General features: G+C 45.4%; 1 protein-coding gene across 2 annotated transcripts in view; it reads left to right on the top strand.

Moving 5' to 3' along the window:
- The first annotated feature begins 10,803 nt into the window (after positions 1-10,803).
- The window catches only part of LOC128327898 (alcohol dehydrogenase 1A-like), a 28,834-nt gene continuing 13,423 nt past the window's right edge, over positions 10,804-26,214 (top strand). Inside the window, exons 1-4 of one of the 2 annotated variants that reach the window (XM_053257218.1) lie at positions 10,804-10,823; positions 15,478-15,610; positions 23,015-23,116; positions 24,139-24,277. In XM_053257218.1, coding sequence (XP_053113193.1) covers positions 10,819-10,823; positions 15,478-15,610; positions 23,015-23,116; positions 24,139-24,277 — 379 coding nt within the window. In that variant the 5' untranslated portion in view covers positions 10,804-10,818. Of the gene's footprint in view, positions 10,824-14,797; positions 15,371-15,477; positions 15,611-23,014; positions 23,117-24,138; positions 24,278-26,214 lie in introns of those variants that run through there. The other variant, XM_053257219.1, reaches the window with a different exon arrangement.

Consider the following 26,214-nt stretch of genomic DNA (forward strand, 5'->3'; position numbering starts at 1 on the left):
AAACAGTATTTGGAGCATGTGTAGAGGAGTGGTTCAGACACACCACGCCCCCCACTTGATTAAGGAACAGTGCTGGGGGAAGGGGTGCTATGTGCATGTTCATGGCACACTCACTTCTTAATCATGTTCATGGGCCTGTGGGGTGAAGTGTCTTCTGAACTGGCCTGCTAATGAAGATTAATATGAAGTGCAGTCTTATGGCTTCATAACAATGTGCCCCAGGGCTGCTGCAGACTCAGAACATAGCCCTGATGCCGGTAAGAATGGCACTTCCCCAGTGAATGTTTGTGAATGGTGAAAACTGTGGAAGCACTTTTTGCACTACCGTCCATCCTTAACCATGTTAGGGTTCACTTCCAAGTTTGCAAGAGCCGTGGGGCGCAGCATTACAAATGCTGCACATCATTTCTGCGTCCGTTCATGGAAGCAGGCCAGATCTAGCTACAGAAATGCCCTCTTTTGTACTTACTTAGTGATATCTCTTTGCTTCCAAATAAAGAAATAAGAGTGCCTGAAAACACAGTTCTCATATGTGAATGGTGGAAACAGCAGAAGCCCTTCTTGCACTAGCACCCATTCCTAACAATGTTAGGGTTCGCTGCCAAGTCTGCCACAGCCGTGGGGTGTAGCATTACAAATGCTGCACATCATTTCAGTGTCTGTTGATGGAGGAAGGCCAAATCCAGCTACAGATATGCCTTCTTTTCCTACTTGTCCTACACAGTTATATCTCTCCGCTTCCCAATGAAGAAACAAGAGTTTCTGAAAACACAGTTCTCAAATGTTGACATCACCCTGAATGTCTTGGTTTTCTTTTTAGAGCAGTCATTTGTTTCTGTTTGCATTCAGGGCCCAAAGAGTGACATCTAATTAATTACAACAACAACAACAAATAATAAAAAACCAAATATGTTGGTATTGGACTGATTATATAGGAAAGACATTCCCTCTTCTCAATTCCCTCTTCCCCACGTGTCTGTTAGGCACAAGGTGGAGGGTGGAACATAACAACATAGGAAGCCGCCTTCTACTGAGTCAGACCATTGGTCCACCTAGCTCAGTATTGTCTACACAGACTGGCAGTGGCTTCTCCAAGGTTGCAGGCAGGAGTCTCTCTCAGCCCTATCTTGGATTTGCCAGGGAGGGAACTGGGAACCTTCTGCATGCAAACATGTAGGTGCTCTTCTCAGAGCAGCTCCATCCCCCAAGGGGAACATCTTACAATGCTCACATGTAGTTGTCCGTTCAAATGTCCATTCACCAGGGTAGATCCTGCTTAGCAAAGGGAAAATTCATGCTTGCTACCAGAAAACAAGGACTGAACTTTCTGGCCCTGCTCCCTCAGGCCACCAATCGTGCCTCCTAGAGGCCTCATGCTTGGTTTTATGAGGAAAAGACCAACCCCCACCACTCCTCACAAGTGGGAATTGGCAGTGCGGCCACCAGGTATGTCAGTGACAGGGAGGAGGGTCAGAAAGCACGATCTTGCTCCCCACCACATGAGGGGTTATGTTTGAAGAGGACTATAGCTTTATCTATTTGTATTCTGATGACACAAACTGCCACTCTGATCCAGAGACTGCTACTGATTTATGCACAGTGATCCCTACATCTATAAGAACCCCCCCCCCGAGTTTCAATAGAAGACCTCAGTCTGTGTGTGAAAATCTGGTCCCTCCATTTATATAAATTGGAAAGTGCCACCAGCCATGTATTCTGGAGGGCTCAGGCCCATGCACAAAGTGCATTCATTCAGCTGCCTCTAAATGAATTGGAGCTGGCAGCCTATGCGAAGAGCTGGCTGAGGTTTCATTGGTGGGGCGCTCGCTCTCTCCTCCCAGTGGGCAAGGTGCAGGGAGGGGGCATAAGGATGAGGTCAGGGGCAAGGAGCTGACTCTCCCCTTCCTCCATGCTGTAATTCCAATTTGGGTCCACCATCCCATGGCTGCTGTTGCTGGGTAAGCACACAATCGCCAAGCATGTGTTTTACATAATGTGAAGTTTGGCCCTGAATACCCAGTACCCAATAGAAGGGCCATCTAATGGTGCAACGAAGTAACTTGCCTAGGGAGCAAGAGGTTGCCGGTTCGAATCCCCACTGGTATGTTTCCCAGACGATGGGAAACTCCTATATCAGGCAGCAGCGATATAGGAAGATGCTGAAAGGCATCATCTGACACTGTGTGGGAGATGGCAATGGTAAATCCTTCATGTATTCTACCAAAGACAACCACAGGGCTCTGTGGTCACCAGGAGTCGACACATACCAGACAACACAACTTTACCTTACCTTACCCAATAGAAGAGACTAGACTGGGTCTAGTCTGGACGATCCGTGAGACCCGGTTTGGGGCGGAGAGCAGGAAGAGCGGGCTAAGCCCGCTCTCCCCGCTCACGACCGGGCAGGCAGTCTGGCCGCCCACATGGTAGCTGGCTCTGTGATGGAGCCGGCGGGGTCTGGGGATCTCGGGGGCCGGAAGCCCCAGTATGCCCTGCGCAAGCGTGCAGGGCATACTGGGGAGACCCCCAGAGCTGGGAGGTGGCTTTTCGCCTCCCAGTCGGGGGTCTACTCGTGAGAGTAGCCCAATTTTTGTGATCGTCAGAATAGCCCCAAAGACTGTTAAAAACCAAACCAAACAACCCGTGTGAGATACATTTCCGAAGTCAAAACTGGCACTGGATGATCTTTTAGGGCAGTTATAAACATAGAGCGATAAACAAGGTAGCAGATTAAAGTACAGAACATAGAGATTTGAACAGACATAATGGAACTGGTGAGAGAGAGAGAGAGGAGGAAAATGCAGGTTGCAATTTTTGAAACCTCCATTGCTGTAAGCCCTCTAGCTTAAGTTATATTGGAATGAGGACTCTGCACTGCCCAGAGTCTTCGGAGTGGGCGGTATATTAATTGTCTCTAATAAATAAACAAATAAATAATAAATATATAATGAAAAACTTCCTCGCCATTGACTCAGCTGGTGAGATCTTATGGAACTTTGTAAACCTTCAAGCACTTCCAAATGTTTAAGTGTCAGCATACAAGAACTAGAGGCAGGTGAAACTGTGTGCCGTTGGTGCAAAGAGATCCTGCTGAGAGGGGAGTAAATGAGACTATTGCAACATTGGCCAACAGTTAGAGAATATGTATGTTAATGTTGTATATTTTGTATATGTATGAGAGTGGCATGTGGATGCATGGCCTGTGTGAGCTGTGTGCTCCTGTGAATGTTGCATCGGTCAATAAGTACGTGTGGGAAAAGAACGAAGGGGGAATGGACACAGAAAATATCACGTGTGCACACACAGACTGACACTGAGGCTGTTCTCACGAGCAGGCAAGACCGGACTAGGGCAGCTAAGTTGGGCTCGGCTGCCCATGAGAACAGCACGGCTCCCGGCGGGGCCTCAGCGGCAGATCTGGCTAAGAAGCTGGGCTGTTAAACGAGGTCAAGGGAGCAAATGCTACATTTACCCCATTTAATTGACTGCGTGTCAGCACAGGATGCTTTCAGCCAGCACTGAAAACACTGATGGCCTGTCACTGGGGGGATCCTCACTCTGCACACTCTCATGGTGCATTATGGAATTTCTGGGGGCTGGGATGATGAATCCAGATTCCTGCGCTTCTGCGCTGCCCGTGGCAGCTGCGGACTCTCTGGGCCCATGATTTGCACACCCACCAACTCCCCATGGATTGTCTGTGGGGGAGCTTCTCCTGCCTTCCCTGCCAACCACCCTCAAGCCCGCTCACTCGGTCGTGAGAAAGGGCTCACTGATTTCTACTTGTATGAACTAGAGAAGTCAGAGAATGAATCCAATGGCTGGCGTGATGTTCGGTTCTAATGAGGCGTGGAGGTTCTTGCAGCCATGCTGCTGTGGACATGGAAGCAGGGGTGCCCCTGGGGAGGACACTAGTTGCACTGACCAGCATTTCTACCATTGTAGTGAATGGGAGATTGCCAAACTCCAATTTTAACCTTTGGTTTGCACAAAGTTTTGCCACTGAGACTTCTGGTTTGGCTTTGGAAGTGTTACGTCCAAACTCAGATGCCGCCATAACCGTGGTTTTATGCCCATTTTGGAGCCGCTATCATAGAGGAGATGGTGCAGACACACCCAGGGATGTAGTTGCTCTATGCACACTTCAGCTCCTTGATGGCCACATCTCAGCCACAGTGCCATGCTCCTGCCGTTCTTCTCTCTCTCCTCTCTCTCCTCCATTCTGCCTGGCAACAGTGTCATGTTCCAAGAATTTAAAGAGAAACAAACTTTCAGCTTTCCCTGTCTTTCTGATTCTGTCAAGGGGGACTGTGTGTCTCCCTCAGATTGTGTGTGTGTGTGTGGGGAGAGGGCCCCCTCAAATCCATTGCGGCACTCCACAAAAATTCCTTAGTGCTTTTGTACCCAACACAACAATGCCCCTTGCAGGCAGAACAACCCATGCCATTGTCCTACAGCATAGGAATATGGCACAGGAAAAGTGTTATCTGCTGCACAGGTGTGCACCAACAGCAGTAACTTTTGCTGGGGTCCCGGGCAGATGGAAGGTTGTGTGCACGGGGTGCAAATACAACTACACAAAGGGCTATCTTCTCCAGAAGCAGAACAAATTTAAGAGAACATCTTTTTGGCTATGAACCACACTGCCCATTGAGATCATCAGGAGAGGTTCATCTGCAGTTGCCATCGGCTTGTCTGGTGGCAACTAGAGGACAAGCCTTCTCCATGGCTGCCTTGAGGCTTTGGAACACACTTCCTGCTGAAATAAGAGCCTCCTCATCTCTTTTAAAAAGACAATCAAGACACATTTGTTCACTCTGGCTTTTAATTAGATATTACATTTACGTATTTGTGTAAATGCCGTGCTGAGGATGGGGAGGACCCATTGTCCTCTGCATTCATGAACCTCATGATTGTTAAGCCTTGGGGTATTTGAGAAAGTGCCGGCAGTTTTAGACTAAGCACATTATTCTTAGTTATATTTGTATCCCACCTTTCCTCCAAAGAAGTCAAGGTGGCTTACAAGGATCTTTCCCTACCCATTTGACCTCAAAATAATCCTGTAAGGTAGGCTACACTGATGAGTGTGTGCAGTCCAATAAGCTTTGTGACCAAATGATGATTTGAATCTGGGACTTCCTGGTCCTAACATTTATTTATTTATTCATTTGATTTATATACCGCCCCTCCAAAAACGGCTCAGGGTGGTAACATGCCACTCTAACCACTATCACACACCAGTTTTCAGTCTTACTCCCTGTATTTTTATATATATATATATATATATATATATATATATATATATATATATTCATTCATTCATTCAATTTCTATACCGCCCTTGCAAAAATGGCTCAGGGCGGTTTACACAGAGAAATAATGAATAAAAATAAGATGGCTCCCTGTCCCCAAAGGGCTCACAATCTAAAAAGAAACATAAGATAGACACCAGCATCAGTCACTGGAAGTACTGTGCTGGGGGTGGATAGGGCCAGTTATTCTTGTTGGAGATGAACTTCCAGTGCATCGACCTTTTGCACCAACTGTCCTAATGACCACTAGGGGCATTGGGAGTAGAGACAGTGAGTCAGGGTCTCCCTATCTGTCCCTACTCTATGACCCCTGAACTGACTCTGCAGCACTTCCTGTGCTGAGTCACAATCCTTCCTTTCCTCCTAGAGAGCAGATGGAAACATCTCTCTCTCTCCTTACCTATCCACTATGTAGTCCTTTAGATTAGATATAGGTCTTTCCTGTCTAAGTGTATTTAACCAATAAATGTTTAGTGTTTAGTCACACAAGGATCTCCATGTGTTTTCTCTAAATAGCTGCAATATCCAAACCATCCTCTGCTACCTACTCTGTAACTGGAGTGTGTGCTCATTCCTTAGTGCTCTGCTGTTTTACCTATTGTGGGTAAAAATCAACAACCTCTAACAATTCTCCCCCTGCTAAATAAAGAGAATCATGTTAAAAGGTGCCTCTTTGCCAAGTTAGCATGGGTTGTAACACCAGACAGCTTGTAAGCAGAGGGAATGGCTGTCCTAATCCCTGCTGCTCTACAGCATCACCATTGCAGGTGGCCAGTGGGTGTATTTGCAGTTTCAGCCCAGCAGGGATCAGATGATTTGAGGAGCCAGTTGTAATGACCTGCCTTGGCCAACTGCCAAGCAGCTGCAAAAACCACTCTTTTTGGAGTGGAAAGGAGAGCCGACAGACAGGAACGGAAAGCCAGACATAGCCAGTAGTCAACACCAGAGGACAGACGATCGGAGAGTCACAAACACTGCCAGAGGTCTAAACCAGGAAGTCCACAAGATCAGGGGTACATGTGAAACAGAGTCAGGCAACAACACACAGGTCAATGTTGCTCACGGTAGGGCTGGTCACTATGGACATTGTTTCCAGCACAGACCCAGCTTCCAAACTTGCGTTGTCACCATTCCACTTCTCCTCCAGTACCTTTATATCCTGTTACTTTCCCCAGTAGATCTGCTGCAGTATCCAGTGCCACCTCATTGTGTAATGCCTGTGCAAGGGTCAGTTCAGACTATGAATTTGCAGGAATGCCAGACCTTTAACCAGCATTTTCCTCCCCCCCCCGCCCCACCATGCCATTGTTGTTTCAATGCCCAGTTCAAAGTTCACTCTGGATCCATTAATTACTCACACTTTGCCCTTTGATAAAATCAGTGAAGCATTTGAATTGCTCTAGACAGGAAAAAGGTAAGACTTATCCTTTTATTTTTAGTTATACTTCTACCTTCCTTCCAGAAGAAAGCAGGACAACTAGTTTAGAGGAGCAAAAGAGTGGCCAAGAATGTTTAATCAGTTTTGTACAGAGCAATGACTTCACCTTGATTCTGGGTGCATTAACCCATACAGTTTTGTATTCAGTTTCCTGTGACCCTGTGATTACATGTATAAATAGAACTGGACTTGTGCTTCTTAGAAATTGTAGGTGCCTATGTTGGTCCATTCAGAAAAACCACCACTGGGTAATATCTTTATTGGGACCAACCAAAATGACACAAAGTCTTGAGCAGCAATCTTCCAGGTTCTCCAGATCTCTTAACCAGACCCAACCCCACTGGTACCTTTTGAGCTACCACCCCCAATCCTGTGAAGAGCACCAATTTCACTCACACACACCCATCTCCTATCTCCTCACTCCACAGTTCTGACCTTGCTATGTGAGCCTCACAATGTGCACAGATGTATCCTGTCTCCTCCCTGCACAGTTCCAACCCCATCCTGCAAGCCCTACAGATTAATTTCTTTGACCCCAAACCCCTGATCTTCCCTGCCCCAGCCCTATGTATTAATTTCTCCTTCTGATCTCCCCTCCCAAGAGCTGCTCACACCAGTTACTCCATCACATTCTCATTTCTTCACACTAGTGGTGGCGGCGGGGGCGGGGAAAGCAGCTGCCACGGTTCAGGGTCTTCCCAGGGATCTCAACCATTTTGAAAAGATGGGGTGGGGAACTGCACAACAGGAAGTGTGGATTCACAATTCCTGCCACTCAAATTACCACTTGGTGAAGTGGCCGGTCAAGTGGAGTTGGGTGCCAGTCTACCACCTGCACCAAACTGCCAACGAAGGCACTGCCTCATGGGGCCTCACTGGTGGGCCGGCCGTAATCAAGCTGGGTGTTAAGCAAAGCAAAAAAGTGAGGTAGGGGAAGTTTGGCAACTCGTAGGAGCTCTAACACCTACAGTTTAAGAGGGACAACAGGTGTCATGGTACATACTTTATTAGTTTAGATTAAAGTAAAAGTAAAGTGTGCCGTCAAGTAGGTGTCAACTCCTGGCGACCACAGAACCATGTGGTTTTCTTTGGTAGAATACAGGAGGGGTTTACCATTGCCATCTCCCGTGCAGTATGAGATGATGCCTTTAAGCATCTTCCTATATTGCTGCTGACTAATATAGGTGTCACATACCAGCGGGCATTCGAACCAGCAACCTCTGGCTTGTTAGTCAAGTAATTTAACTTCACACATATTCTTGTTATAATATTATAATATTCTTGTTATAACCTTGAGCCCCTGGTGGTGTAGTGGTAAAACTGCTGCCCTGTAACCAGAAGGTTACAAGTTCGATCCTGACCAGGGGCTCAAGGTTGGCTCAGCCTTCCATCCTTCCGAGGTCGGTAAAATGAGTACCCAGAATGTTGGGGGCAATATGCTAAATCATTGTAAACTGCTTAGAGAGCTCCGGCTATAAAGCGGTATATAAATGTAAGTGCTATTGCTATAATGCAATTGTTTCTGTAACCAGCTTTATAAGCCTATCAGCACTTGATCTTTTTACACTGGTTCAGATATCCCTCTTTTTTGCTCTGTAATTACTCATATACCATTAACTATGCACTCTGCTTTATTATCTTTCATTATTGTCCTTGGCCTCAGTTGCTTCTAGCTTAGCTGGATGGCAATGCAATTTTCAGTTGCACAAGTTAATAGATTGCTCAATCAAAGCTTTCCTCACCGATTAAAATGTGCCATTTCATCAGTTGGACTATCAGATAGCAAATACTCTGATATGAAGAACCATTGCCTTTTAGGCTGCTCAGTATGCCAGCTACCTTGTTCCTGAACTCAATTTGATCATTCTTTTTCCAATCTGAAAAGATTACTTTGCTGCTTTCTGTCCAAAGCTAGTAGATAATTTACTCTTCATGGTTAAACTAACATGGCTTCCCTTCAAACGGTAACAACAATCACAGGCATTAGAAACAGGTATTGCTCAGCAGAAATCACTAATCGCAGTTAAATTTCCCCACAGTACTGATGGCTCTAGAACTTTTTTTAAAAAAGACACTTTGGGGCCAATCACATTGGTCCCTTATATGTGCTGTTAAGCAGATGCAGCTGTATTGTGAGAACAGTTGTCCATTTGCAGAAGGTTGCTAATGGGAAGGAGGTTTAGCAGCAAGGAACTTCCATGTGCAGCACATGTGGAAAGAGACTGGGAAGATATGAGCAGTGACTGGATCATGCCCCTTGGCCTATTACTGTAGTAGGATGATTGCATCATAATCAACCACCAGATTTGATGAGGAAAATGTGAAGGGAGCTTTTGCTTCTAGGACATTAGTGGTCAAATGCAGAGAAACTGGGCTGCATGCCTGCAGCATAATGCAAGTGGGGCCCAGACCCAGCCACACCACTGAGGGGCTCTAGCACATGCAACAATGCTGCTGCACAAGAGGGAGCACCTCTTCATAATGTTGAATTTTGCATGACTGCACATCGCACACACGCTTCCCAATGGAAAGTGCACTGATCGTGCAAGAGTCAGCCATTCTGGTATTGCCCTCTGGCTCAGAAGTGTCACCATGTGTGCCAGAGCCCCTCAGTTGTACAGGCAGGTCTGGCACCACCTGTGTGATGCTGTGTGATGCTGACCTTCTTCCACCAGCATCCTAAAAAAAAGGCACTTTCAGTGAGGTTTTTCAATATGTGAACACATGTATGGATTGCATTAGCCATTATTCAGGAAAAAGTTATGCAATGTTAGATCCCATTTATTTCCATAGGAAGAATAGATGCTTATTTTACTCACTGAAATAATGTATAAACAATCCAGTTTTGGCTAGGTTATCCCCATTCTTGTTTGTCTGTTTGCTTGCCATTTGTACAGAGTTGATCAATCTTCTGAAAAACTAGCTGTTCTGTCTTGATAAATAGAGCAGAGCTCATCACCCCCAACTACAAATGTCTTCTAATGTTTCAGTATTCGCAGCGTCCTACTACTGCAAAATCCCTGACAGGGAGGGAAAACTCAACAGGTCTTCACAAGAGAGTGGCCAATGCCATCTTGTCTTCACCTGAGCAATATATTACATATTGTGGAACAGGACATCTCTAAACATGGTTGAAATCCACTGTGTACTTTATCATCTCATAGGTCCAAACTATAATGACCTCTTGAAAATTAATAAAAGCAACTGTGATGTATGGGATTTAGCTTTGTAGGAGAGAACTTTAAAAAAAGTCAATACAACATTTCAAGTTATATTGACAATGATCTATAATTTTAACATAGTCATCCTTGCAACTACAATGTGAAGAATTGTCTTCTAAATCTGATGCACAAACTACTCAATCACAGGCTGTTTTTATGTATTCATCTAAAATAGCCTCCCAGACTCCAACAGTCCGAGAGTGATAATTGCAGGGAAGAAGGGCATCTCTTAACTCTCCCCCTCCCCAGATTTCTACTATCAAACAACCCCTTCACCAAGCTAGTTTTTAGTCTCATGGGCGCTTTCCAGACTAGACCCTGCAACGGGTTCATGTTGTATCTCAGAAGTGTGCTTCCACACTTCCTGTGTTGTGACACCACAGTCCCTACATGGACAGCAGGGTGCCATTCACATTTCCAGTTCCTTGTTTCGAATTTAATTGCTGTGATATAGAGCTAGGACATCGTATATCCGGTGTAAAAAGGTTGCTGCTTTTTCAGGTTGTTAGTTTCCGTGAGACTGCTCCCTCTGCTGTTTACATTTCAAACGTGACTTGCCTGGATGGAGGCATTTTGTTGCTGATGAGCAGCTAGCCTGGAAAGTGCCATGGAGGAAAGATACGAGTATTTGTTTTGAGGTGGTGGGGTAGCCTAGTGGAGAGGAAACTAGTGGAGAACTAAACTAGTGGAGAGGAAACTTTGGAGAGGAAAATAGCATTGGAGAGGTAAAGTACCCCTTTCCCTTCCATGCACCATCTCTTGTAGGAGACCTTGGTGGATGCTTAGGAGGCCTTGTGACTGGGGATGATGGGAGCTCATCTGCGGACCCAAGTTTGTGAACCTGCGCATGAGGTAAAGAAGAAAACGTTGGTGGGGGAATCTATACATGGCCACGACTATGCATAGTGTCTGAAATGTGAAACAAGTGTCCTCTTTTACCCGTGCTAAAGAACAACGTATGAGGAGCTCTGCTTGCAGATCTCTGATGTCACTTCTAGTTTGGTCCTCAGACATGAGGGAGTGTGGCAAAATGTTGAGAAGAGAGCATGACAGTGAGAGAATACCAACTAGGCCAATGTGGATGATACTTCCAGGGTTGATCTGGCCCCACATGTGAAGCTGTCACACATGCCAGCTTGCCAATCTCAGCCATCCGCACAAGGATGGTCCACTTGACTATTTGCATGTAAATCATGAAGTACATGGTGAAACTGCTGGGCACACCACAGGAGCAGCCACAGCAACCTCCACAGGAGTGGCCCATCATGGTGGCTGAGCCTGGCAGTGGCCCTGTCCGCGGGGTTTATGCATTATATTTGTTAATGGGATGCTACTTTGAATAGAAGTCCATGTATTCTTTACCTGAAAAAGCACCTTAGCATATTGATGCTTGTGTAAAACTTGTGGTGTACTTAGAAATTAAGCTGTGGTGTACTCAGAATTGGGAAATTGCTTTGTGGGCAATTCACATACTTGAAAATGAAACTGCTATGTGGGGAGAACTACTTTCATATGAAGGTGGGTGATTATAGCCAACCTAGGGACTCAGATCATAGGAACATAAGATCAGCCCTGCTGGATCAGATCCAAGGCCTATCTAGTCCAGCATCCTGTTTTACACTGTGGCCCACCAGATGCCTCTCAGAAGCCCACAGGCAAGACCTGAGAGCACGCCCTCTCTCCTACTGTCACAAGCTGGGGTGGGGGAGCATGGGTGTCCGCAGGACTTTTTTTCCAGGAGAGGGACAAAATATACACATACAGAGCATGTAAACAGAAATCAAATCACAACAATGAACAGGTTGTATTCAATGTTAATCCGGTTTAGAGCAGACCCATTGAAATAACTGGATTTAAGTTAGTCGTAACAAAGGCTGGCAGCCTGCAATCCTATATCCACTACTTATCTGGGAGTAAGCCCCATTGAATTCAATGGGACTTACTTCCGAGCAGACACACATAGGATCGCACTGTAATTTATTTCAGTGGGTCTACTCTAAACATCCAGATCAGCTAAAAGAAGATTGTGACTACTATTTGATGTTAATTTGGGATTCAACAAATTACAGGAGTGGCTTTAAATACACAGCCCACAATGCAACAGTTCAAAGGCCAGGTTGTGTAGCCATCAGAATGCTGCACACAATGCTGCAGAATGCTGCAGTTGCATAAGAGACTCAAATTTAGATATCCATTCAGCCACGAAACTCACAAAGTATAAAATATAAGAGTCTCTTTTCTTTGGCAAAGAGAAAAGAAGGTGGAGAGGGGAGAAGGGGAAAAGGCAAGAAAAATGTGCACATAAGAAAAGAAATTAAGGGCAAGTTGGGAAGTGAAAGGGAGGCGGGAAACTGGGAAAATAAGGCAACACAAACCCAAAGAAGAAAGGCAGAGGGGAAGGGAAAGGAAACTATGTGAAGGAAGAAGATACTGAAGGGATAGGGAAAGGGAGAGCAAATGACAATGGAAGAAAATCAGTGGGGGGATGGTGGGGAGACAAAGTGGTGGAGAGGGGGAAATTACAATATAAAGAAGGGCATGAGCCAGGAAGAACTGAAAAACACAAAAGAGCAAATTCACTAAGGTAAAAAGGGAAATAAGAAGAAGAAAGAAAATGGAAATGCGGCCGGGGAAGAAAACATGAAAAGTATGAATCTTCAGAGATCCAAAAGTTCAATGAAGCTAGCAGTAGTTTCACTGAACAGAGGTTGCCCTCACCTTCAGCCATGAGGTGGGGGGTGTTGTGGCCCCATCGAAAAGGACTCCCCTGCACAACAGATGGGAGGGACTAGGGCCTTTTACAGGCCTCTGAACAGGTTTTTGGACACTGGCAGGGGGTTTCCAAGTTTGAAGGTGGGGGGTCTCACTTTAAGGGTGGGGGGGGTGCACTTACCCCTCCCCTGCTTTCCCCCCACCAGCACTCAGTGTCGTTAAAAGCCTTTGGGGCGGCAGTGTACCTCCCCGCTGCCCCTTCCCCCTTTTCAGCCAGAAGTGGCTGGAAGTACCGGGTGCATGTGCGCATGTCATGCATGCGCTTGTGCCAGTCATGATCGTGTGTGCCCATCTGATATGCGCAAGTGCACACGTGATGTGTGCATGCCTGCCCGGTACTTCCATCCACTTCTGGCCGAAGAGGGGGAAGAGGTGTTAGGGAGGTACACTACCACCCTGAAGGATTTTACCGACATCGAGCACTGGCTGGGGGAAAGTAGGGGGAGGGTTAAGTGCACCCTCCCCCACACTTAAAGTGAGACCTCCCCACCCCCTCGAGCCACCACTGTCCGGTTCCGTGCACATCCCTAGGAGGGACTAGAGCATCCTTCAGAGGAGGCATCTGCATGAGCTCTCGCCCTAAATGGAGAGCCCCATCGCTCTGATAATGGCATCCTCCCCCAACTCTTTTGTGCCCAGCCTTCTGGGTTTTTAAAGATCCAGGAGAATGGGGACCAAGGCAGAACAGCAGGAGACTGCAAAAGAGATAGGGTGCCTCTAAGGCAAGAACCCCATTGCTCTGGCTGACCCCTCCTACTCTTCCTTTCAGGTGTCAGGGACCAAGGGTGTTTGCTGTGTGCAGGCTTGTAGTGGTGCAGGCTGCAACCCCCTCCCAATAGATCCTCCCAGCACTGACCTGCTCCAGGAGGACTAACATATTCCCTATCCTCTCCGGTGCTGGAGCCTGGGACTCCCCATGCCATTCCCTCCTCCACTCCCTTCCCAGCCAGCCCTCCTCTTCTCCACCTCCCAATCAAAAACCAGCGCAGAAGATCTAGCTGCCTGATTGGCTGCTAAGCCAATCAGCAGCCAATCAGTGAGGCAGATTTTTTGCCTTTTTTTTTAAACTGGGAAGGAGGCAGAGATGTAAGGCAGGCTGCTGCTGCTTCTTCCCACTGGCTGGCTGCCAGTCTGCCTCTGCCTGCCCCCAGCCACCAAAATGTGGGAGAAATGCAGTCCTGAATGGGACGAACATTTCCTCCCTGAAATGAGGGACATTCCTCTTAATTCAGGACAGTTGGCAACCCTGGTCAGGGCTCAGTGGGGGAGGGAATGCCTTGTCTTGCCTCCCCTTCCAGATGCCCATGGAAATAGAGTGAAGGAAGGCTGCTTAGATTTGCACACATTTTGATCAATATACTGTACGTCCTTGGTTCATCAAGGCCAGATCCAAATTGGCTGAGTAATGCTCTTGAACAGAATCTGGACCATCTCAATTTAAGCGTGAAGATAAAAAAGCACAAATACTATCTGCATTGAAATGTCCAGACAGAGGTACATCGTTGCTGTTATTATAGGTTGTTTGTACATTGTTTTCAGCAGAAGAAGTTCCAAAGGCTGATTCATGATAGAGTTATCACATACAGAAACCACTGGATTTTGAAGCTCTTTTGAAGCTCTCTGACTCTCTCGGAAAGTTCCTCCATTAAATTGCTGTGGAATGAATCAAAAGAGGCAATTAAGACACTGTGTGAATCGTTCTTTCAGGCTGTGCCTTCCTTATCTAAATTAGACTGTAAGGTTTGACCTTAGCAGCTGACTAATTCAGCTGCCTTCTGGTGGGAGGCTTGCCTTGCAGAACAACTGGAGGACTTTGACAAGCAATGTCAAAGATTTTTAAAAGCTAACAGAGGTTGTACAATGGAATTACTGAACCATCTCTGTGAGAAAATCTTGAACTCTCGAAGGTAAGATAGCCTGCATATAGTAGCATTCATGGAATGAAAGATGTCTAAAAAACGAAACAAAAGTCTCAATTCAGCGTGAGTGCTTGGTAAACACTCATAAAAAACTAGAACTACACTGGGTATTTCACAATGCAGCAGATGACTCAGAGACTGTTTATTATTCAGTTGGCCAGAATTAAGTCTGTTTTGGATAACTGTAAGACTAATATGACAAGGTTGTAGAACTCTGTTGACTTTACCATTGACAACCTTATGGCAGTTAGAGCAGCTGCTCTGAGAAAGAGTGCAAGCAGCATTTGCCGTAGAAGACCAGTCCCCATTATTCAAGATGTCCTGAGCCCTAGGGGAGCGTCAAAGGACTTTTGGCTTCCTGATTATAGCCTTCTCCAGCAGTGCTTTAACAGAGTCAAACTTTCCAGAAATGGATGAAGGCCATTAAAAAATTACAACGGCTATCTCTGAAGTAAGGAGGCAGCAGGAGGCGATAGTAGCTGGAATATAGTCTGGGGAACCATTAGTTAAATTTGTTCTCAGTTTCACCCTAGATGTACCCACATTTGTGAAGTCCTTCTGTGATGGTATTAAGGTTTCATCAATAAATGAGGGTATAGGCAGTGTAATCACATTTTCCAAGGAGGGCTTTGATTGAAGATGAAGAGAATTTCTTCCTCTTAAAGGTTCGACTCCCAGATTGGATACTGAAGATTCAGTAGAGGAGTGGTGAGGTTTTGTGTATCTTCTTTCTGGCATCAGGGGCGGGGCATGGGAATGAGTGGGTTTTGACTATTAAAAGCCCAAGGACAGACTCATGCAATTATATCTTGCAGGGGAACCAGAAAGCAACCAACATTACTGACTAACAAAGAGATTAAGCAGGCTATTGATTTCCTGAAGCAAACTGAACTGAGAGCAACAGGACTGCAACTCGGAGAAAGAAGCACCATGAGCACTGCAGGCAAAGTAAGTAGATAGCTGAAAACTGATTCTTCACGGGTGTTCATAGTAAAATTAATGTCAACACACTCTTTGTTATGGAACAAATGATTCCCAAAGTAATTTGAATTTTGTTCTGTTTGGGTTTGTTATTGCTTTGGATTGTATATTGTTTCAAGAATGGGGATTTAATACAAATGTGTATGATTATCAACATGATTTTTAAAACTCATTGGGCCTGAGAATGACCGACTCCATCATGGCTGGGTTTTGTCATAAAACCTTTATGAAAGGCAAAACACAGAAGCTGGAGAAACAGCATACACAGAGAATATTGCAGAAGCCAGGAAGTGACCCCCGGTTTGGAAGGGGGGAAGGAAGTACGATATCCCAGCAAACGTCTGAGTGCAGAATAGTGATGAAACCACTTTTGGTTTAGAAAATTCGCACAGCAAAAGGACATTTTAAAGGCTCTTACAGGTTAAAATAAAAGCAGGGCATGATCCAGCCAATGTTAATGCCCACTGATTTCAGCTGAAAAGCTGAAATCAGTCCTTAAGCACTGAAATCAATCAGACAATAATGCTTAAGTTTGGCTGGATTGTGTCCGTATTTAACTCTTACACAGAGTACTTAACCCTCACAAAAGCAATGCATTATGTACTGCTTGCCTCTTATCCTTGTATAGGATAGTATAGGACTGTGGAGCAAGATCATACACCTGGAGCTGCCCTTTTCTTTTTCACCTAGATGCATGCATACACTAAGAAAAAGCATTAGCGTCTTTCAAAATATGTTAAAGCGAGTCATTGTGCAAATATTGGCTATTTTAATAAAATCATCTTTTGTCCATTTTCCAGAATTCAGCCTCTAAGGAATGTGATAAATACAAATGGACATTTTCATGCTTAACTAGAAGGATACCCATAATCTTCAGGGTGGCGATGTGCTGCTTGATTCTGGATTCCTCAAGTTAAGATTGTCAACACTTTTTTAAAAAAAGCAGACCTCAGCAGCTTCACATCTTGCCAGTAAAAAAAATACCTTAAATAATTATTTAGTGGTGTGGAGATTGCTTCACTATTTTCGAATGTCCTGCCAAGTTGCAGTTTTGTGCACACAAAAGCATAGTTTACATTGGAATAGGCGGCTTTTACTCATGGCACTAGAACTGGAATTTTGTTTTGTTTGGGACGGCAGATCTAATTCTTATGGAAAACCTTTCCTGGCATTCATGTCCATCTTATTTGAAAACACCTCCAGCAGCACCTCTTCAGCCTGCCACCTGCAGCCCAATCCATCCCAACCCCCTGCACCTGTGAGACACAGAGGGCGTGGCTATGTTAGCAAAAGGGGCTGTGTGCCCCATTTGTAAGTAAAATCTGGTCGGTGTCACATTTGCGGTGTGGCCGAGAAGGCTTCTCCCTGCTTGCAAAAGCTGGGAGAGGCATTCCTGGCCAGGCTGAGTGCCTAGTGCTGACTGGAACATCTCAAAAATGGAGCCGCATGAACTCTGGTTTAAAATCACAACAACAAATATAGCACATTTGACATGCAAAGTGGTCTATTGTGTTTCTCTTGAATATGAGCTTCCTTTCACTTGAGTCATCCCATTGGCCCATCTGGGTCAGTGGTACCTGACTGTGGCTCTCTAGGGCGTCAGACCGAAAGCCTTTCCTAGCCCTCCCTGGAGTTGCCAGAGGTTGAACCTGGGATCTGCTGCATGTGCAGCGATGGCCTCTTAATTATCCTCAGAGCAATCTGTAAGGGAAACATATACTTTTAACTTAATCTGAGCACTGGAGCTGAAACATAGTGTTTTGTCCAAGACCACTCAGAAAGCCTATAGCCGAGGTCCAATCTTGAATCCAGGTCTGCTTCCACCATCCCAGTCACTTGGCAATGCTGATGTCAGGAGTTCTGTTGGACATTGCTCTCATTATGGTTGTGGCATGATAGCTGCTCACCTGTGGCTCCATTCCACACTGCTCTGGTAACATAGGAAGACATACGGGAGAGGTGGGAACAATCACACCACACCACACTGAGGCTTGATTCAGGGGGTGTAATAATAATTTGTATTTATTTATTTATTACAGTACACATCTTAATTCTACTTTTCACGGCAGGTGGGAGGAAACACTTGACATCGGCTTACATCAGTTCAAAGTGTAGTACTGATAAATACTGTAGATAATTGAAAAATAAGACAGAGGCCCTGCCCTCAGGCTTATAAGCCAAAGACAAGAAAAATAAGAAAGGGGGAGTGGATGGATAAGAGAGGTGAATTGTTAACAGGCATTTACATCCAGTCTTCTCCTGCTAGGGTTCTTGCTGGGATGGAAACAAGTGAGATCTAACAGGTGCCAACCTGTCCTTCTCTTCACCTCAAGAAATATGAAAAGCAACCCATGCAAAAACACCAAGGCACTGAAAACCTGAGCACAACGTAGAAGGCAAAGAAGTGTAATGGCAATAAATCACAGGCACCCCTCTGATAAGTATAATAAATACAATAATGAGGGCAGTATACGCTCCATACAATATAACAAGTACAATAAGCCACAGTCACTAAAGTTCGTCGTGCACAGGGGTGGTGCTGCTGTGTGGAAATGTGGTAAGAAACCAAACAAAGTGTAGCACTACACCCCAGCAACTCTTCGCCTAAAGGCTGAGCACAAAAATCTGGCAAATGAAGCTGGACTCTGAAGCATGAGAATCTTGAAGAGAACGCTGGAGTCACAGTCCAAGCACAGTGACCTTGAGAGTAGAGCTGACAGGCATCCTAGGTAATAATCTGTTTCGTAAGAATCTTCATCAGAAGTCCAAAAATCTACAATCTGGAAAAGCCTTGTCCTGAAAGGTGGCACCTCAACATCATGCCTGTGATTGCCGTAACTCAGCATGTCTAAGCAGGCACGTTCTCCTGCTTCAGGTTTCTTACCACATTTCCACACAGCACCCCCCACCCCTGTGCACGACGAACTTTAGTGACTGTGGCTTATTGTACTTGTTATATTGTATGGAGCGTATACTGCCCTCATTATTGTATTTATTGTACTTATCACAGGGGTGTCTGTGATTTATTGCCATTACACTTCTTTGCCTTCTACGTTGTGCTCAGGTTTTCAGTGCCTTGGTGTTTTTGCATGGGTTGCTTTTCATATTTCTTGCCTGTTTACCCGTGCTCCCCCTTTTTTTCTTTGCCTTCTCTTCACCTCAGCAGTCTCATTCATTCATTCATTCGATTTAGATCCCACCCTTCCTAAAGTGGCTCAGGGCCAGAGATGGGCAGGATCTAAAATACATGTATTTTAAAATACACATTTTCAATACTTTTGTATTTTGCATTTTGCATCTAAAATACTTTTCAGAACAGGATTTTGTATCTAAAATGCATTTGTTCAGGTATCTTGTATTTTTAAAATACATTGCCAAAACCAAATTATATCAGCCAATCACTGCTTTGATTATTATTGTTGTTGTTGTTTCAGGAGCTGCCTTTTTATTGCAAGCAGGCAGCCCATTAGCATCAGCAAGCTTGTATGCTCAAGTTCATCAGTCAGATGAACAACCCAGTCAGTCCTGTGTTGCCTTTGTAGCAACTCAGTAAGCAAGTTCTTAGGAGGCACACCCTTTCACTCTAGGATTCGATTCTCTGGTTAGAAGTAGCATAACAAGGAGAAAAACAAGTGATAACTGGCTTGACCAGTTTGAAATGACTAGGCTAATGTCTTCCAGTGATCAGTGAACACCCACATTAGGATGCAAATTCCACCCCTACTACCCCCTTGGAAGGTGGGAGGGTTTGCAGACATGTGGATCAATTGAGATTTGCCTGTACGTTGTCCTCTGGTCTACAGTACAGCAATCAGCAAAGTGCAGTTAGGAGGGCAAGAGGGAAATAATTGTTTTATCTTCTTAAAAACTCTTTGCCAATAATTTGGGCTCTGGGCTAGCAGGCTGGGAATCAAAGTCTGATTCCCAGCCAGCAGCTACCCTGTTTGTTAGGTATTTGGGGATGCAGCGGCGGGTGTGTGTGTGTTGTCCTATTTTCAGCAGTGTCCAGCAGCAGAACACTTTCCCCACTGGAACAGGTGGCAGAGTGCAGTGGGAGATGTGTCAGAATGGGCCTCCCTTTGGCTTAAGAACACATTCCAGTTTCATATCAGAACCTCCCTCAATTCCAAAAGCCATTTTTTGGCCTCGGCCCACACTCACCACTTTTGTGGATTTATTATCTCTCGCTTGTTTGTCAATAATCTTGTTCCTATTATTCAGAAAACTCTACCTTGAGGGAGAAACATTAAGCTTTTGATTGTTTTGCCTATCTTCAAGAGGGGATAGTTAACCTCAGATTAGCTGAAGGGAGGGACTCTTGAGGTTGCTGTTTCCAACACCCTATTTTGGTGTTAGTTTAGCTTTGTTAGTTGAGACCAGGCTGCATGGCTCCTGGGAATATGCAGACTTCAACATGATGCAAGCTTTTGTTCTCTGAACTGCAATTTGAGACCTAAGAGCCACTAATATAACACCAGATAGGAAGAAAGGTATCTTGCTTGTGCATTTTGTGCAAATTGTTTCCTTTTTTCAGGCATTGTATTTCATATTTTAAGATGTATTTTAAAATATTATTTTGTATTTTTATTGGTTGTTTACCAACTATTTTATATTTTGTATCTAAAATACATTTTCTCATGTATTTTGTATTTAAAATACTTTTTCTGAGTATTTTGCCCATCACTGCTCAGGGTGATTTACACTAATCTAAATCAAAACCATTTAAAAGCAGATTAAAACTAAAACTAAAACCAGATTTTATTAAAAGCCAGGCTAAAAAGATGAGTCTTTAAGGCTTCCCAGAAGGCCTCCAAGGAAGATAATCCCCTCATATCCACAGGGAGTGCATTTCACAACCTAGGGGTGACAACAGAGAAGGTCCTATCCCAGGTCACCACCAAATGAACCAGTGGCACCCAAAGACAGACCCCTCCTGATGATCTCAATGAGTGGTGGGGATCTTGTCAAGAAAGCTACTCTCTCAAGTAACCTGGACCTAAGCTTTAAAGCTTTAAAGATAAGAACCAGCACTTCGAACTTTGTCCAGAATCTTATTGGTTGACACATGAGCGATTAGAATGGTGTTTGTACTGGTGGTTGGTTGGAGCAATCTCCCTGCACTGCACTGGCATGAACTTGGCCCTCCCAGTATAAACACAATACAACTATAAAATACACAAAGCAGCAGAAATAGAAACTAGGGATGTGCATGGAACCGCGGTGGGGCAGTTCGATTCCATCGGGGGTGCCGCTTTAAGGGTGGAGGAGGGTGCACTTACCCCTCCCACTGCTTTCCCCCCGCCAGTGCTCGTTGCCGGTAAAAACCTTCGGGGCGGCAGCGTACCACCCTGCCGCCCCTTCCCCCTCCTCAGCCGGAAGTGGCCAGAAGTACCGGGTGCACATGCACCCATTGCATGCACGTGCGTGCACATCAGACAGGCACGTGTGCACATGATGTGTGCATGCGCACCTGGTACTTCTGGCCACTTCCAGCCGAGGAGGGGAAATCGGCGGCAGGGAGGTACGTTGCTGCTCCGAATGTTTTTACTGGCAACGAGCGTCGGCGGGGGGAAAGCGGCGGGAGGGGTAAGTGCACCCTCTCCCACCCTTAAAGTGGCACCCCCTGGCGTTGAACTTCGAACCCCCCTGGTGTTCGAACCTGTTCAGAGGCCCATAAAAGGGCCTCCGAACAGGTTCATGCACATCCCTAATAGAAACAATCAGCTTAGGTAAAAAGCCATGATTTCACACGTTTGTAGTTGTAGTCTATTGCCAGTTCTGATCTAAAGTGACTTTTTGATGCTAATGTAGAGGTTCCTGCTCAAGTGATATTAGCTGAATTGATTAGCAAGATGTATTAGAGGGTATCTGGCAAAAAAAAAAAAAAGTAGCAAGATTTTATCAGGGATATCCAGCCTGTAATATAAGAACCACCTTCAAGTGAATAATGTCATATGGCATGAAGGCACCAGTGACTGAAAGCTGATGGTAAATGTCTGTGCAAGTCCATTAGAGTTTTGTCTCTGCATGTAAGGTCAGCAGGGGGCACCCAAACAGCAGCCTCCTATATTTAAGTAAACATAGGATGTTTAAGTAAACATAGGATGATGTTGTTTGGGTGCACCCTGCTTTGAGAAGTATTATAGGGAAACTGTTCAGATGATGCTGCACCCATGGCTTGACTTCATACAATAAGGATGTGCACATACCATGACACTGCATGTTCTTCCTCTCTCCTGGCACGCAGGGACACTTTTCCCTAATTCCAGGGGGGGGGGGCAGGTAGCCTGGATTGTTCCTTTAGACAATTTAAATTTATTCAAAAAATAATTTAAAGTAGGATTTCAGACAAATTTAAACTAATTTAATTCAAACTAGTATTTGGGATGAACCCCACCCCTTGATGATTTGAATAAGACTCCAATTACTTACTACTAATTTGCACAATGAAAGTAAAAGCTATGTGGTTTTTCTTTCTGCCACAGAGAAAGCTTCCGATGAACTCTTAAATGGGATAACACGGCTTATTTTCATGCCCAGTTCTGAAAAAAATAATCCCCTTGACGAGAAATCCTTCAGAGAGGCAAAGATAAAAAATCAAGCTGCAACTTGTCTGACTGATTCTTTAAAATGCTCTCAGCCTACTGAGTCAGCCAGGACGTTTTTCACACCAGCTTACATTTCGCATCTCCTCTGGAATGGAGAGGTGGGCATTCACATATCCGACAAATTTATTCCGAAGTCCTTGTGAGCAATCAGGGAGCACTTCACACACAATTTGGGTTTTTCATCACATGTTAGAGTGTAGCCCCATTTATATCTGGAATTAAAAAATTCCACTTTTGGTGTCGTTTTGGGGGCAACTTCAAACTCACAGTAAAGACTTGCAGAAAACCTGAGGTAAAGCCTGCTGTCTGGGAAAGCTCCTAGGCGAAGATGAAGCTGAATGTCATAATGTCAGCAGCAGGTGTCGTGAGATGTTCTACATGATGATTTCCTGAATTATCAATTGATAATTTGCAATATCTATCTATTGAATTATCAATAGATAAAAATAGATAAAATTGGTGCCTGTGATCTGATTAGGGACTATGACATGGGTGGAAGGCAATAAATCATTTGTCCCCATAGTGGTTTGCCATTGAAATCCCGCCCCCCAAAGGAACTATTTGCCCCCAAACATACTATTTGCTGCAAACGTAGAGCTGGATTGAAGAATTAGTCACCCAACCACAAGTACTGAAAATGCAACAAATATATTTACGCAACTTTGCAACTATGTCTGCAAAAGGGACTGCCTCACCCAAAAAATGTTACTTGCCCACAGGGACATACCCCTGTGTTACTTGACCCCTGCTGCTCTTCTTACAGGTCATTAAATGCAAAGCTGCTGTTGCCTGGGAGATTAAGAAGCCCCCGAGCATTGAACAAATTGAAGTTGCTCCACCAAAGGCCCATGAAGTTCGCATTAAGGTAAACAAAGCTTATTGAAACTATTTAAATATACGTAAAAGCATTTATATTTCACAGGGGAAATGTAGTTATCCCATTCACACGACCATACATACCTGGGTGCAGCCTCTGACCTGGGTAGGCATGGTCATTTGAATGGGATGACTGTTAATCAAATCAAGGTAATTGACCTAAATTCCATTTTAGAGTTGTATACTTCCCCTGAAATATGGATTAGAACTCCACATGCACCTCCCCAATTGATGTTGTGATGAGTGGTCTTTGATTATACTCCTGCATTTTATGGTCCTTTGGGCCCACTGTTGGCATTCTTTTATTTGTCCTATATCCATGTATATATCTCTATATACTTGCTGATGGAGGGTACCTCTTCAGGCATCTGATGAAGACTGTAGTCTGTGCAAGCTACAATGAATATGTTATTCTTTAAGGTGCACAAACCTTAATTAAGCTGCACAAACCTTTGTTGTTTTTGCTGCGACACACTGAGGCGGGTCTCATGATCCGTGAGACTCACTTTGGCTGGGTTTGCCAGTAGAGCGGGCTAAGCCCACTCTCCCTGCAGTTGAGCAGGGCGGGAGCCCTGGGTGGCCATATTGGCCACCCACACAATTGCCGGCTCCGTATCGGAGCCAGTGGGGCTGGGGAGTTTGGGGCCCGTGCAGCCCCTGGAAATGCAAGCACACAGGGCATACTGGAGAGACCCCAGGACTTTTTGCCTCCCCTCCGGGGGTCTACTCATGAGTAGCTGCGGCGTGGAAACACGCCACGGCTACTTACGATTTTGAAAACCAGGTTTGCAGAGCGCTCACTCCACAAACCTGGTTTAAGGGGAGGGGTACTTAGGTGGGTTAACTGCCTGGGAGCCACCGGGCTTGCCTGTGAGCCCGGTGGCTCACACGGTCAGCCAAAATCGGGCTAGGCTCCCCTAGTCCAATTTCGGCTGATTGTCAGAATAGCCTCACTATCATGCTAATCCCTCTGGGGATGGTTACTATCCTGAAATGTTTCATTTCATGCAGATTTTGGCTGTTGGGATCTGTCGCTCAGATGACCATGTGCTCACTGGTGCACTTGCTGCACCTTTTCCATTGGTTATGGGCCATGAATCAGCTGGCGTCGTGGAGAGCATTGGAGAGGGAGTTACTTCTGTGAAACCAGGTATGAGAAAAGGTGGCCCTTAGGCAGAGCATTTAGACTTTAGTACTGGCACATCTCTCTGAAGATGAGAGAAGAAAGAGGAAAAATGAGTAGAGCTGGTCTTGCAATGGTGAGCATCAGTTGTCCCCTTTGTTAAATAGTGTCCCTTGTTTTGCATTTGGATAGGGGAGACTACATATGAGGATTGTAAGAAGGTCAATTTAGGGAGTGGGTCCTTAGCTCAGTGGAAGAGCATTTGCATGCTTGCCTGCAAAAAGTCTCACATTCACTGCTTGGCATCTCCAAGTAGGGCTGGGAGAGACTGTAACCTTGGAGAGCTACTGTCAGTCAGTGTGGACAATACTGAGCTAGATGGACCAATGGTCTGACTCAATATAAGACAGCTCCCTATGTTCTGGTGAGGGCAGAGTTCAAATTATGGAGGCTAAGGGGCCCCTAAATCCACAGTCACCACCCCCTGACTCTCCTCTGTTTTAGCCAAATCATAGAGGTCCCCTACAGGGGCATAGCAAACTTGGAGGTGGCCCAGTGGTGGTCTTCCCACTACGCTGCCACCTTTTCTCCACCACATCCCTCCCACGTGCCATGCTTCCCCACACCATGGAGGCCAGACACACTGGCACGCTGGCCACACTCCTCCCCGCTGCATCTTTTGGGCCAGTTGGGAAGAACCGGGCAGAAGCTCCCTCACTCACTTCAGCCTGAAGCTCTTACTTCTCACTGGCAAGATGCTTCTTCTACAAACATCCAGTGCGAGACAAGTGCATCATGGGCTGGAGAGGCCACCACCGGCCAGGAAGATGAAGGAGGAAAGAGCATGGCCAGCACACCTGGTTGCCATGGTAGAGTGTGGAGAAGCATAATAGAGAGAGGGAATTCAGAGGAGGCAAGGAGGAGGGAGCAACAATACCACCTCAGCACAGGAGAGAACCGTGACAATTGAGTGGGGTGGCAAGGGGCACCCTGGTGGGTGAAGGGAAGCCTTGGTGGGGCACCCAGGTCTCCTGGTCCTGGAACACTCATCCTCCCTTTCTCCCATCACCACATCCCATGGCAGAGAATTCCATAGATTAATTATATGCTGCGTGAAAAGATATTTCTTTTTGTTGGTCTTAAATTTCCTGGCAATCAGTTTCAAGATGTGTTGTGAGAAAGGAAGAAGGTCTCCCTTTCCACATTCTCCAAATGAAGCAAAATTTTGTAAACCTCTGTCGTGTCTTCCCTTAGTTGTTGTTGTTTTTCTAAACTAAGAAGTATCAATTTTTTTTGCCTTAACTCATAAGAAAGGTGCTCCAGGCCTCTGATCATCTTTAGCTCTTTTCCAGTTCTGCAACATCCTTTTAAAGATATGGTGACCAGAACTGTACACAGTCTTCCAAATGTGGCCGCACCATAGATTTGTATAAAGGCATCATAATACTAGCAGTTTTATTTTCAGTCCCCTTCCTAATGATGTCTAGCATGGAATTTAGCTTTTTCACAGCTGCCATGCACTGAGTCGACACTTTCAAGGACCCCACGGTGTCTCTACTTGTCAGTCACTGACAACTCATTATCTAGACCCATTTCAAACTGGTTTTCGGGCGGGCTATGGGGTGGAGACTGCCTTGGTCGGCCTGATGGATGATCTCCAATTGGGAATTGACAGAGGTAGTGTGACTTTGTTGGTCCTCTTGGATCTCTCGGCGGCTTTCGATACTATCGACCATAGTACCCTTCTGGAACATCTGAGGGTGTTGGGGGTGGGAGGCACTGTTTTACAGTGGTTCCGCTCCTACCTTTCAGACAGATTCCAGATGGTGTCGATTGGAGATTGTTGCTCTTCAAAATCTGAGCTTAAGTATGGTGTCCCTCAAGGCTCCATATGTTCTCCATTGCTTTTTAACATCTACATGAAACCGCTGGGAGAAATCATCAGGGGATTTGGAGCTGGGTGT

Source organism: Hemicordylus capensis, chromosome 5, assembly GCF_027244095.1.
Source record: "Hemicordylus capensis ecotype Gifberg chromosome 5, rHemCap1.1.pri, whole genome shotgun sequence".
NCBI classification, from domain to species: domain Eukaryota; kingdom Metazoa; phylum Chordata; class Lepidosauria; order Squamata; family Cordylidae; genus Hemicordylus; species Hemicordylus capensis.